At 40.9% G+C, this 13503-nt stretch overlaps 1 protein-coding gene across 1 annotated transcript in view; it reads left to right on the top strand.

The window, feature by feature from the left end:
• Positions 1-673: 673 nt before the first annotated feature.
• The window catches only part of kynu (kynureninase), a 141383-nt gene continuing 128553 nt past the window's right edge, over positions 674-13503 (top strand). Inside the window, exons 1-4 of the mRNA XM_060827739.1 lie at positions 674-799; positions 2210-2399; positions 12288-12408; positions 13339-13421. Coding sequence (XP_060683722.1) covers positions 674-799; positions 2210-2399; positions 12288-12408; positions 13339-13421 — 520 coding nt within the window. The remainder of the gene's footprint in view (positions 800-2209; positions 2400-12287; positions 12409-13338; positions 13422-13503) is intronic.

Genomic DNA, 13503 nt, shown 5'->3' with positions numbered 1-13503 from the left:
TCAGACTATCACTTAAATGAAGAGTAACTCAGAAAATTGTAACACAGAGGAATCTAGGTGTTGCGCATGAAACATTAAAAAAAGCAAGTAATCAAGAAAGCAAATAGAATTAGGGACTTGATTATTATGGGGTTGGCATTTAAAACTAACAAAGTCTTGATTCAACTTTAAAGGATATTGGGGAAGCCCCATCTGGGTGTATTGTGTCCAGTTGCATTCTCTATTTATGAAAGGATATATTGGTACTGAAGGGAGTTTAACAGAGGTTCTGTAGGCCATTTCCTGGGATGAAGGGATTGTATTATTGAGAATATCTAAACAGGTTCAGCCTTTGTTGCTGTGTCATCATAGTCTTACCGGACCATAGGTGCTGCTCTCTTATTACAGAGAGAAATGACTGGTGGTGACTTAACCTGAGGGCCACCAGACAGGCGAGGGAAGAGGTTGAGAAGGAGAGTCCTTTGTGGTAATCTCAAACCAATGATGTAAATTGAACCCACGCTGTTGGCATCACACTGCTCTGTAAACCAATGATCTAATATTCTTTGATTCTGAATGTGCTTGATAAAGTAAATGTTGAGAAGATGTTTTCGTTAGTGGGGGAGTCTTGAAATAATGATGCACTCATTTAAAATTGAGATGGAGTGGAATTTGTTCTCCCAGAGGATAAAGAATGTCTGGAATTCCTGACTGCAAAAAGTTGTGGAGGTTAGATGACGAGAAGTATCTAAAGAAGAGCTTGGTCGATTTTAATAAGATTGAGGAATTGAGGGCAATGAGGATTGGCTCAAAAGAGGAGGTAAGGCCAGGGGCACATCAACCATGACCTTACAGAAAGGTAAAGCAGTCTTGCATGGCTGAGTGGTCTGTATCTACTCCTATTTCTTCTGTTCACTTGTTTTTATGTGTCAAACCTCTTTAGTTGTTACTTCTAGAGCCACAATAATCCAGGAAGTGGAGAAAATTAGACCACATTCCTTACTTGTGCCTAATGAATGATGGACATACTTGGAGAGTTAGAAAATGAGTTAGCAGCTGCAGAATTTCCAATACCTGACCTGCTGTTGAAGCTGCAGTATTTCAATGGAAGATCCTATTCAATTTCTGTCTGAAAGCAACCCCTGGAATGTTCAAAGCAGGGGATTCAGCAATGGCGATACCAAGGAGACATTCTCTCTTGCTGGACATAGTAATTGGCTAGCACCTGTTGGGTGCAAATATTATTTGTTTCTCAGCCTTGATTTTAGGTTGTTATGCATGAAAACCCAGACTGGTTCAGTAACTGAGCAGTTGCAAATAGTACGAAACACTAAGCAATCATTAATATACATTCCCACTTTTGACATTATGATGGAGGGAAGGTCATTGAGGAAGCAGCTGAAGATAGTTAAGCCTAGGACACGACACTGAACCTCTGCTATAATGAAGCTCTTGGGCTGAGATGATTGTCCTCCAATAAACACAATAACTTTCCTTTGTGCTATTTATGACTGCAACTACTGGAAATCCTGATTCCTGCAATACTTGTTAGGACTTTTTTATGCCACACCCATAATACTGCTGAGTATATTCACTCACATCTCACATATTTGAGTCCAGTTATTTTGATATGTTTGCTCTTCAGCTGTAATGAGCCAAGTGCCTCTAGCATAACCACAACTGTATGACAGTCATTATTGTGTAAGTGAAGGGATTCATGCAACACTTAAAAATGATATTAAATCTTCTAGCACGATTTCTGTAGAAGTAAGCTTAAACTGGTATTAGCAATTTATCTTCTTACTAGTCAATGTTTCTATTTAAAGTGAAATGCATAATATATGCACTGAATATACAAGAACTTTTAAATTGAAGTTTAAATACTGATAGCAAACATAGAATGTTGGAGAAACTCAGCAGGTCTGCAAATGTTTTATCTCCATTGTCTGTGGAGAGAGAAACAGAGTGAAAATTTTGAGTCTGATATGAACTGGAAATATTTCTCTGTCTACAAATGTTTTATGGTTCTCTTGTCCTTTTGTCTTCCTTGCATCCAATTCCGACATGCCCACCCTTCCTCGGAATAATACAGGAGTACCATGAAAGCCATTTGAAGACAGACATGAACACTTTCTGTTTTGTGCAAATGACTTTAAATTACGAAGAGCATTTCATTTTAAATTGCAATTTACTTTATGTGAGTAACCCATTTCTTTTCTTCTACTTTTAGAGTGATTGCAGCTTCTCAGCCATGGACCAACATTCTGACAATTCCCCAGCTCACAGGTTGGAATCTATTGCCTCCCTTCTAGGGTGCAGCATTACTGATGAGAAGCTTGCAAATCATTTGGATCAAGAAGATGAATTGCGACATATTAGAGACCAATTCTATACACCCAAAATGAAAGACCTCTCTTTTGGTAAGTTCTAATGTTCTAATAGCAACATAGTACTAATATTTCATATTGATTCGCGAAACATAAAACTTTAGAGTTTTACAATCAGTGGTTGTAGGAGCAGAAGTGGCCATTTGGCCCTGTGAGTTTGCTTATTCAATGAGATGGTTGCTGATCTGATAACCAGATGGTAACATAAGGAAAGCCTTTTATATACAGGGAATGGTTAAAATTTGAAAACATTGGCTCAGTGCAGTGAATGTACATTTGGTCACGACCTTCAAATGGTACTGAATAATTATCGAAGAGAAAATATTTTTATGGCTGCAATGAAAAAGTGGGTGAGTGCGATGAGCTGTTCTTTCAGACTTGATGGGCTGAATGGCCTCCTTCTGTACTGTCCTGTGATTCAAAGCCATTCTCTATTACTTCCAAGTCTATTTTTCTGCCTCTTCACCATAACCCTTACTTCATTCACTGATTAAAAGTCTGGCTATCTCAGCTTTAAGTATTCTAAATGACCTAGCATTGACAATGGCATGGGGCTCAGTGGATGGCATGCTGCCGGACAACACTAAGGCCAGATTTCAACACCAGCCTGGTGTGGCGTTCACATGTTCTCCCTGTGTCTGCGTTGAGTTTCCTCTGGGTGATCTAGTTTCCACCCACAATATAAAGATGTGACATTTAGAGGGAATGTAAGGTAACAGGAATAGGGTCATGGGGTAGGTGTTGGTGGGATGATCTTTGGAGGGTTAATGTGAACTTAGTGGGCCAAATGGCCTGCTTCCACATCGTAGGAATCCTAGTTCTCACTAGTTTATCACCAAATCTGCCTTAATAAATTGCCAACCCTATTCCCATGACATCCCTCGAGTTCAATTCTAGTCCCATTCTCTCACTTGCTGTATCCAGAACCATTTGTGACTGCAGGCACAACCTGGAATGCATTAGCATCCCTAGTCCATTCTTAAATAGGCCACTTTGCACATGGACACATACTGTTAGTTGAGAGTTATACTGCATGGTTCCTGACATTTACCCTCGATATGACTGAAAAGAGAAAATCAGTGCCCCACTTTATGGGAGGCTCTGTTGGATGGAATAATATAAAGGTAGAACATACATTTCCCCAGCTCCTGCAGTGGACACCATGACACCAGACCATGTTTCCTGTAAAAGGGCTTTTGCCCGAAACGTCGATTTTCCTGCTCCTCGGGTGCTGCCTGACCTGCTGTGCTTTTCCAGCACCACTCTAATCTAGACCAGACCATTGTCAGCCCGGTTCCAGTTTGCCACCCCAGTCTGTACATTTTTTAGCAGTCTGGAGGAATCCACTCCAGCAGTGTAAGAGCCATCTGCTCTCTGGTGCCTTATGCTCATTCTACCCACCTCCCATCAAGGCTTCCGCTCTACCACTTTCACTATTGCTTAGACGATTTTCCCTTACTTGCTGTCTCTTACCTCAGCTGCCAGATGTGTTAACTCTTTCTTGGAACATAAATCCCCTTCACCAAAACTAACAGCTGTGCCATCCACTTTCATCTTCCTTCATAACTGCAGTTCTATCGTTATAGGAGGAAAACTAATAGGGTAGAATGAATCAAGGTGTGTGTGTATGTGTGTGTGTGTGAGAGAGAGTGAGGGAGGTATATTGGTAACATTTGGCTCTTCACCCCTCGTGATTCTGACTGCCAGGATTTTTTTTCAGCTTGCTGACCCATGACTAGTGGAGTTTGACATGAGTCAGTGCTATAACAATTACTGTTCACAATATATATTCATGACTTTGAGGAAAGAAGTGAATGTACTGTAGCCAAGTTTTCAGACAACACAAAAAGATGTGAAAAGGCAATTTACAAGAAGGATACAACAGCTTGCAAGAGATATTGATAGGTTAAGTAAGTGGGGACTGTAGCAACTTCGGGCAACACAGAAGCAGGGAGCAAGCAGTGGAACCTGGGAAAAGCAGCTAAAATGGACAAAGCAGCCACCTTTTTCTGAAAGCTTGACATGATTTCCCAGCAGGCTCAGCTGGCTGCTATCTCTGTGCCTGTACAAAAGAGAGCCCAGCCCCCAAGGTGTTCTGGCAGGAATCGGCCAGACACCTAAGTGTATTGGAGGGGGGAAGTGGCCACTATGCAGGCCTGATAAGCCAACAAAGCCTGGAGTCACGATGTCTGGGCTAGGCTCAGGAGAACAGAAGAGAGCCATTAGCACCTCCGTGTTAGCAAACGGAGAGATTATGAAACAATGGACACAGCCACGGAGGTCATTTTCACCTGCACGGTAGGGAGGTGGAAAACACATCGGACATTGCCAGTTCCCTGGGGGCATTTCCAGACTATAACTGCAGAGGTACCTGGGCTCTCGAAAGAAGGTGGGCTCTCCCGACTGCTGGAACAGATCTCTCTCTCCCTCTCTCTTCGCTGGCTGCTGGGACAAGTCTGCTGTTCACCCTGGCACTCAATTTCAAGCCTGGCTGTAAGTTTCTTACCCAGAAGCGTGGCGTATTCCGAGAACCATATCAGTGGTTGAGGCTTTGTGGGAAAGGGGGTTCTCCACTGTCATAGTTATAAGCATTGCTAACTTGTGTAAAGTAAGGCCTTACGTTGTGTGCGTTAGCATCTTGTTCCCATAGTCATAGTAAACTGTATAGTGTCTAATGTTTGTCTTTCTTACGGGTTCTGGTGGGTGTTGATAATAAAATGGTGTTGGACTGTCGCTCTGTGTCTTGTTTGCTCCATTGCACCCTCACCACGGACCTCTGGTAAAGTCACGGTGTTTCAAAAGGCCTTGCCATAATTCCGGAGTCGAGAATCTAGGGTTTTTCCTGGGACACCTCGAAGCCGTCCACTCAGGACTGGGTCTGGTCAGGCATAAACAGCCCAGTCCTTTTCTCTCTTCCGGGGAAACTGCCCGAGTGGGTAGACAACGGGGTGGCTATTAAATCACTGACGGAAGGGAGAATCGCCTGAGTATTGGTGGCAGTGGGTTACCTGGGTGATATAAGGGTCAGACTTGCTGTGCAGCCTGCAGCAGTTTTGACTCAGCGCTCGCCCAGAGGGAATCCCATAGTGTGGGATTTCCCCGGTTCCTAGAACCAGCTGGTGCGAGACACGCGCAGGTGGCCACCCTGTCAGATACCGACACAGCGTGGAGTAAAGCAGGAACAGGACCCGCTACAGGACAAAGATAACAAAATGGCGTATAAAGTGAAAAAACTTAAAGTTGTGCATTTTGGAGGGGAGAGCAAAATAATAATATCATTTAAATGAGGAAAACTGGAAAGCTACAACATAAAGGGACTTGGAGATACTTGTGCACAAAACCAGTTGCAGCATGTCATCTAGTAGGCTAATGGAACGTTGACCCTTTTTTTAAGGTATTTGGAGATTAAGAGCAGGGAGGTTTTTAAAGATGCTAGTGAGACTATAACTTGAGTACTGTGAGCAGTTTTGCTTTCCGTATTCGAGAAAAAAAAACTATTTCACTGGAGACAGTTCATTCGGATAATCCCCATGATGGAGGGATCGCCTTATGAGCAAATGTTAAACAGGTGGAGACTTCTTATTTGAATTTAGAAGACTGAGGTGTGATCTGATTGAAATGTATAGAATCCTTAAGAGGTTTCTCACAGTAAATTCTGAAGAGATGTTCCGTCATGGGAGAGTATGGAACTAGAGGGCATAGCGTCAGAATTAAGGCACCCAATTGAAAACTGAGATGAGGAGAAATTTGTTCTCTCAGAGGGTTGAGAGTCTTTGCAACTCCGTGCCATAGAGAGTTGGAGCGCAGAGGCCTTGTGTAGATTTAAGGCTGAGATAAATGGATTCTTGATCAGTGGGGTACGAAATGCTCGTGACCAGCTGGTTTTCAGAATTCAGAATTTTTCGAATTTCAGAATAAGTGGCAGCTTGATGGTGAATTTTTTTAAAAATCTTTCCAACGATAAGACTTACTGTCAGTAAAATGGGCCCTGAAACAAAATTGAGGCCTGCCAGTGCTGAGCCGTGCCCCCACACATCGCATCTGAGTAACACGCGTCGTGTGGGTATGGAGTGGGATTAACTGCTTGCACGTCCAATCTTAGTGATGAGAAAAATACTTCACCACAAAAACCTTCAGACTTTGGAGCTTTTCGGATTTCGGTATTTTGGATAAAAGGTTGTCTACCTGTATCAGGATGACAGGGAAAGGGCAGGAAAGTGTACATGAGGAATATTCTTTGATATATAATTCCCTGCACTTCTTTTAAATTACATTTTCAAGATAGCTCAGCTTTTCTAACAATAGATGTGAAATCTGTCTGTGTCCCAATGTTGAGTCAGACTGACAAGCCCTCTGCACAGTTTCACAGAGTTTTACATGGATTCATGCTGTTTTTGAGCAAAATGAAATGTAATTCTGCAAAAACAAATTCACCCCATAAACTTATATGTGTGCGTGTGTTGGAGTGACAGAGTGAGTTGGCCAAGGACCTGCATGTCCTTGGCAGAGTGTGAGGGGGAGTTAAAGTGTTCAGCCACGGGGTGGTTGGGTTGGTTGGTGCGGGTGTCCCAGAGGTACACCCTCCAACCACAAGGGATGAATGCAGATCCTTGGCCTCCTCCATCACTAGACCATGGCAACACGATGCCTGGAGGACGAGCGCCTCATCTTCTGCCTAGGAACCTTCCAACCACAAGGGATGAATGCAGATTTCTTCAGCTTTCTCATTTCCCTCCCCCCACCTTATCTCAGTCCCAACCCTCAGACTCAGCACCGCCTTCTTGACCTGCAATCTTCTTCCCAACCTTTACACCCCCACCCCCTCTCCTGCTATCAACCTCACCTTAACCTCCTTCCACCTATCGTATTCTCAGCCCCAAGTCCTTCCTCCCTACCTTTTATCTTAGCCTGCTTGGCACACCCTCCTCATTCCTGAAGAAGGGCTTATGCATGGAACGTCGATTCTCCTGTTCCTTTGATGCTGCCTGACCTGCTGAGCTTTTCCAGCAACACATTTTAAAGAACAGACTTTCAGTTCAGCTTAAAATGAATTTTGAATTTTAAAATAACGTGTTTTATGTCATTGGGTGAGCAGATTTTTAACTTGTACTGTCTAGAACTTTTGCATCAATGTACACAGGTTCTGACTTGAGAATTGCTGGAAATAGTGGGGAGTATTCAACTTCTGACTTAATCATGATTTGAAATAGGTTCACCCAAAACATATAACTCAAACACTCTGCAGTACATGACTATTTGGTACGAACTGTTGAAACATGAAGTAAGTACAATACCTGTAATCACTCATAAGTAATATACTTTCCTTTGATTGGTCCCCTAGTTACTAAGTCATCCTTTCCAACTAGTTGCAATATAGAAGCTTCATTAAGTTTCTTTTATACTTCAGTTATAGAGAGGAACACAAATTTATTCTGAGAATGGCTTCTAGCTCAATTAATATTTTAAGCATGGAAATGTTCACCGTGGCAATGTCAATCTTCTTTGAGCTTCCTTCAGTCAAGGGTGCTAAGGATTTGAGTTTGCATTTGAACAGTGAATAATTCCTTACCCTTCATATTGTAATGGACTCATTTGTTAGAATGTCAGTGCAGCCTAGCTTACCTAAAGTATTCAAAACTCATTAACTTGAAAGGTTTATTAACACAGTTCACACAGAGATGGCTGAGCATCACTGATAACACTGTCTGAAAAATCGCTGTGATTGCAAAAGTGTTTCAACGAGTCTTAACCAAGCCAATGGTTTCTCCATTAAACCTGTGCGATTCTTTCAAGGCATAACGGAAATTCAGTCAAGACCTTTGTACAAGGTTCTCTTTCCATAAAGCCATGAGTGTTTCACCTTCTAAACCGATGTGATTGTTAGTTTGGAAGATTTCATCTAAGGACCTTGGGTGAATTTTTGCAATGCATCTTATAGATGGCACAGACTACTTTCAGTGGTGGAGGGAATACGTGTTTGTGGATGCGGTTCAAATCAAGTGAGCCGCTTTGTTCAGGATGGTGTCAAGTTTCTTAGACTGTTGGAGTTATGTGTATCCAGGCAAGTGGGGAGTATTCCATTGCACTCCTGACTTATGTCTTGTTGCTGGTGGAAGGCTTTGGAAAGAAGAGACATGAATTGCTTAGGGTGGAATTAATTGCTGGAAATAAAGAAATGGCATTTATCTAAATTAAACTCCATCTGCCACACCTCAGCTTATTGGCCCATCTGAACAAGTTCCTTTGTAATCTGAGGTAACCCTCTTTGCTGTCCACTACACCTCCAATTTTGATGTCATCTGCAAACTTACCAACTGTACCTCTTATGCTCACATCCAAATCATTTATGTAAATGATGTCATTGAAACAGTTCTGAAACGGTTCACAGGTTTGATTTTTTTGGAATGAAGTAGATATATATTGAAAGTTTGAACAGATTTAATATATACAACTTGACGTTTAGAAGGGGGTGAGTGCTCTTTTTGAAACATACAAGTTTCTGAGGGGACTTGACAAGATAGATTTTGAGAGGATGCATCTTGACATGGGGTGATCTATAATTAGAGTCTCAACCATGTTCATTATTCAGGGACTTTGGGCATTACTTAAAAAGGTTAACTTCAAATGTAACCATCCTTCTGTCCAATATCTTTATCTTCAATCATGCACCAGTTAATGCAGATCAAGGGATTTCCTCTCCTCCCTCTACTGAAACGTAGCCTGCCCAGTTTTACCAGTTCTGTAGTTTCTGTAATTCTACAGTTCTGTAGTTTAATTTGCCCTGCCTGGAGCTGAGAAAATTGCAGCCTAGTCAGGATGACACCCTAAGTGAACTTTATCTGGGTGTTATTTGAGTGTTTAAGAATCTGAAGAGAAGGCTCAGCAGGAAGGTGCATCCCACTCCAATCTACTTGGTTCAGGGTAAGAATTAGGCACTGGATATTGGTTACTAGTTGTGTATTTGAAGAAGTGAACTTCAGCCTCTGTGAATAATTCTGTGCAAATTTGATTTAAATCATCTCCATGTTCCCTGATTTTAAAAGCAAGCCTGTAAAACCATTAATTATTTGATGGTGCATATCAACCTACCGCCTATTACTGTCTGCCCTGTTGAAATGCTCATCATCTGCAACAGTACTTGTTAATGACTTTGTTCTTTGGGGAGTAGGCACATAACTGACTTTCCTCTCTGCCTTAGCTTAAGGCCACTCATGTCAAATGTGTTTTAGATTAGATTAGACTTACAGTGTGGAAACAGGCCCTTCGGCCCAACAAGTCCACACCGACCCGCCGAAGCGCAACCCACCCATACCCCTACATTTACCCCTTACCTAACACTACGGGCAATTTAGCTTAGCCAATTCACCTGACCCGCACATCTTGTGACTGTGGGAGGAAACCGTGTTATCACATATATATTTGTAGTTATGTCCCCTCATACAAGCTGATGTCATTGTCCTAGGAAAAAGACTTTCACTGTCGACCCTATCTAATCCTCTCATCATCTTGTATGTCTCTATCAAATCCCCTCTTAGCCTTCTTCTTGGGTCTGAGAACAGACCCAAGTCTCTCAGCCTTTCCTCATAAGACCTTCCCTCCAGACCAAGCAACATCCTGCTAAATCTCCTCTGCACCTTTCCCAATGCTTCCACATCCTTCCCAAAATATGGGAACCAAAACTGTACATAATAATCCAAGTGTGACTGCAGCAGCGTTTTGTATATTGCAGCATGATATTCCGGCTCCAGAACTCAATCCCTAACACACCATGTGCCTTCTTAACAGCACTATCCACCTGGGTGGCAACTTCCAGGGATCTATGTACATGGACTCCAAGATCCCTCTGCACATCCACACTACCAAGAATCTTTCCATTGACCCAGTACTCTGCCTTCCCAAAATGCATCACCCCATAGTTAGCTGCATTGAACTCCATTTGACACCTCTCAGCCCAATTCTGCAGTTTATCCAGATTAATATTAATTAATCGTACTGGACATCCTAGTGATCAACATAATTTACTGGTAGTGCTTTGAGACATAGAGGGCAGATACCATGATTATTTTGGATTCTCGACTGTTGTATGCTGAAGGACACAACTGTGAAGTATGCCTATCCTGAAGGGGACAGCAGGAAAAAAATGAAATTGAATAAGCTGCCGTTGATAAATCTCTGTGAATGTTTATGCTCAAAGTCAAAATGACTGATCTTGTACTTAGGCATTTCTTAATGAAATAGTTATAAAATAGATATTTTCAATGTTTACAAGGATATACTGGTCACAGATAACAAGTAGAGGGTATTGTAACTTCATCTCAGGTTTATTGCGGTCAAACAGTTTACATCTATCTTTTGCTGTACAATTGCTATTGTTAAGTGATTAAATATGAGGATGGAGAACACAAACTGAAAGTTCTTACCAGGAAAAGAAAGATGAAACCCTAAGCCAATCAACACGATTTATGGCCTATTTTAATATAAGGGAGGTACAAATAAAATGATTGTGCAAGTAGGTCTGGTGATATCAGAATAATTGATATGTATAGAAATATTGAGGTAAATATCGCAACACTGCAGTTCAAAAAGCACGTTTAATGATATTGATTTCACAACAGTATTGATTTAGCTGACATGATGATTTATAATTGAAGAAAGCAATGAAACAATGTTAACTATATACATGTAGTTTGTAATCTAGCATTTGTTTGCAATCCTCATAGCTGTGTAAGTTCAGAGTGTCCACATGCTGATTTTTTAAAGAAAATGTTTTCAAGTATTGGAATATAGGACCTGAAGGATGCAAATGCGGTGAATGATTATTAGACCTCTCATGGTTGAAATTAGATAGGGCATTGTTCATGAGCAAACACTATGGAAAATAGAGTAAGATCACAGGATGGAATTTCCCAGGACTAGAACAATGTAGAGTATCAGAGGAAATTTAGGAAAATCAAAGCCATTCAAGACATCAAAACCGAAAAGCCAAGTTTTCCAACAAAGTTCTGGAAGTCAAGAAGAGATTCTGTTTAGTGACGGAGAACTATTAATGGGGATTATCAGTCATCATCATCTTCCTTATCACTTAAACTCTCCTCATTAATATGCAATCTCCCATTTGCCAATGTGCTGGTGTTATGATACGGAGGCAGACAGATAAGCCAAATCAGCCGTTCTACCAAGATTAGAAATTGCTGGAAAAACTCAGCAGTTCTGGCAGCACCTGTGGAGAGAAAGCAGAATTAATATCTCAGGTCTAGTCTTCCTTCTTTAGAGCATCTCTTTCATTCCACAGAATTCCACATGCTACCAGAGTCAACTATGTGAATTGATGCTGTCATTCAATGTTACCGAAGGAAACAAACTGTTTAAAAACCTCAAGTATGCTTTATGTCTTCTGACATAATGACCCCTGCTCATCTACTTTAAAATGTCACTGTAAATTCGTATCAGTCATTGTCGGCAATTATTCAGAGTAAATTTGCATTACTTTCTCATCTAAATAATTATGTGAAGTGCTTTTGGGAATATAGTTAGCAGAACAATAGAAATTCTCATCAAATCACCATGTTAGTTCTACAAACTGTGACTGATTGGGATAGAATGATGTTTATAGAAATAAAAATGTGACCTCTTTATGTCCGCCATGAATCAACAACAGGAACAGCCTTCAATACTTTGACAGAGATGCATTTTTTTATTCATCTCTAGCCATTCATAGAAGTAGGCTCCATTTGCTCCATAAATTGCTGCTTGCTTATACTGAAAGTAGGCCAATGTGTTAGGCAACAAGTACTTAAACAAAATCAGAAATTGCTGCAGAAACTCAGCAGGGTGTAGCAGCATCTGAAGCGAGTAAGCAGAGTTAATGTTTCAAGTCTAGCCGCTTGGTTGTTATTAACATTTCTCCTTTATTTTTACAAGTTGACCAAACTTTGGTAAAGGCAGAGGATGACAGTATTTATTTCAGTGGAAACTCCCTTGGGTTGCAGCCAAAGAAAACAAAGATTTATGTAAATGAAGAACTGGATAACTGGGCCAAATTGTAAGTAAAGCAATCTTTGGTGAATACTATACTCCATGGTTTGTGTTTGTAAAGTCTTTCCTGTTTGGTACTTTCACTGATCATAACAATTTGCAACTTTAAGGCATCTTTAAAGTAAGCACTTAACAGCAGCACTTTTAAAGAAAATTTGAGACCAATCTCTGGCAAGAGAAATTAAACCACATGGCAAAAAGCTTTCTTTTTTTTCAAAGAGAAAACTATGTTTAACGAAGAAAAAGACAGAGAGGCAGGATGGTCTAAGAGTGGAATTGTGGGAGCAAAAGACTTGGTCAACAAAGAGGAAGGAATTCAAATTAGTGGATGTTCTCAAAATGAATATTGGAGAAGCTCAGGTAACAAGCTAAAAAGGAGGGTCACAGAACTGGATACATTTACATAGATAAGAAGATATCTTTGTGTCGTCTGCAAACAAGGACGAGAACTTTGAAATATATCAGGATGAAATCTATCCAGGAGCTGAAGTGCTCAGCACAACAAGATGGAGGAAGATTGACTGGAGAGTTGTGGGAGGAATGATTTTAGTGGAGAGGGTTGAGTAAAGGATTGACAAGCTGTGGTCCATCATTTGAAATGTGAAACCAAGAGAAGCTCGCCCAGATAATTCATATTGTAAACACCGTCTTTTGTAGCATATAGCAATTCCTTTAAGGATCACTGTTTCGTATGGATGCTGACATTTTTTGGAACCCAGCAAGCCCAATGCTGGCTAAATTCATAACAACCCAACTTTAGATGTGCTTCCACAGCTAATATTCCTTTTGTTTTACAGTTAGATTTTTGCACTTGTAAACTGGTTATGGCATTTGCCTACAAAACAATCGTAATTATATTTGTTTTGGGACACTGTGAAATTATAAACTTGCACTAATGTTGCATGTTAATTTTAACAATATTTTATTTGTATTGCAGAGGTGTTCATGGGCATTTTGTTGGTGCCTTTCCTTGGGCTTTAGCAGATGAGTGCTTGGTTGAACAAATGGCTAACTTAGTCGGTAAGATACAATTCCTCCTCATGGCATAATTGAAAGCAACTAATGCCCACATTGAATTACTGCTTGACTTAACCAGTAAAAT

This window comes from Hemiscyllium ocellatum, chromosome 7 (assembly GCF_020745735.1).
Source record: "Hemiscyllium ocellatum isolate sHemOce1 chromosome 7, sHemOce1.pat.X.cur, whole genome shotgun sequence".
Lineage (NCBI taxonomy): Eukaryota > Metazoa > Chordata > Chondrichthyes > Orectolobiformes > Hemiscylliidae > Hemiscyllium > Hemiscyllium ocellatum.
Note: the sequence above shows the minus strand (reverse complement) of the source record. Positions and strands in the feature narration are given on the sequence as shown.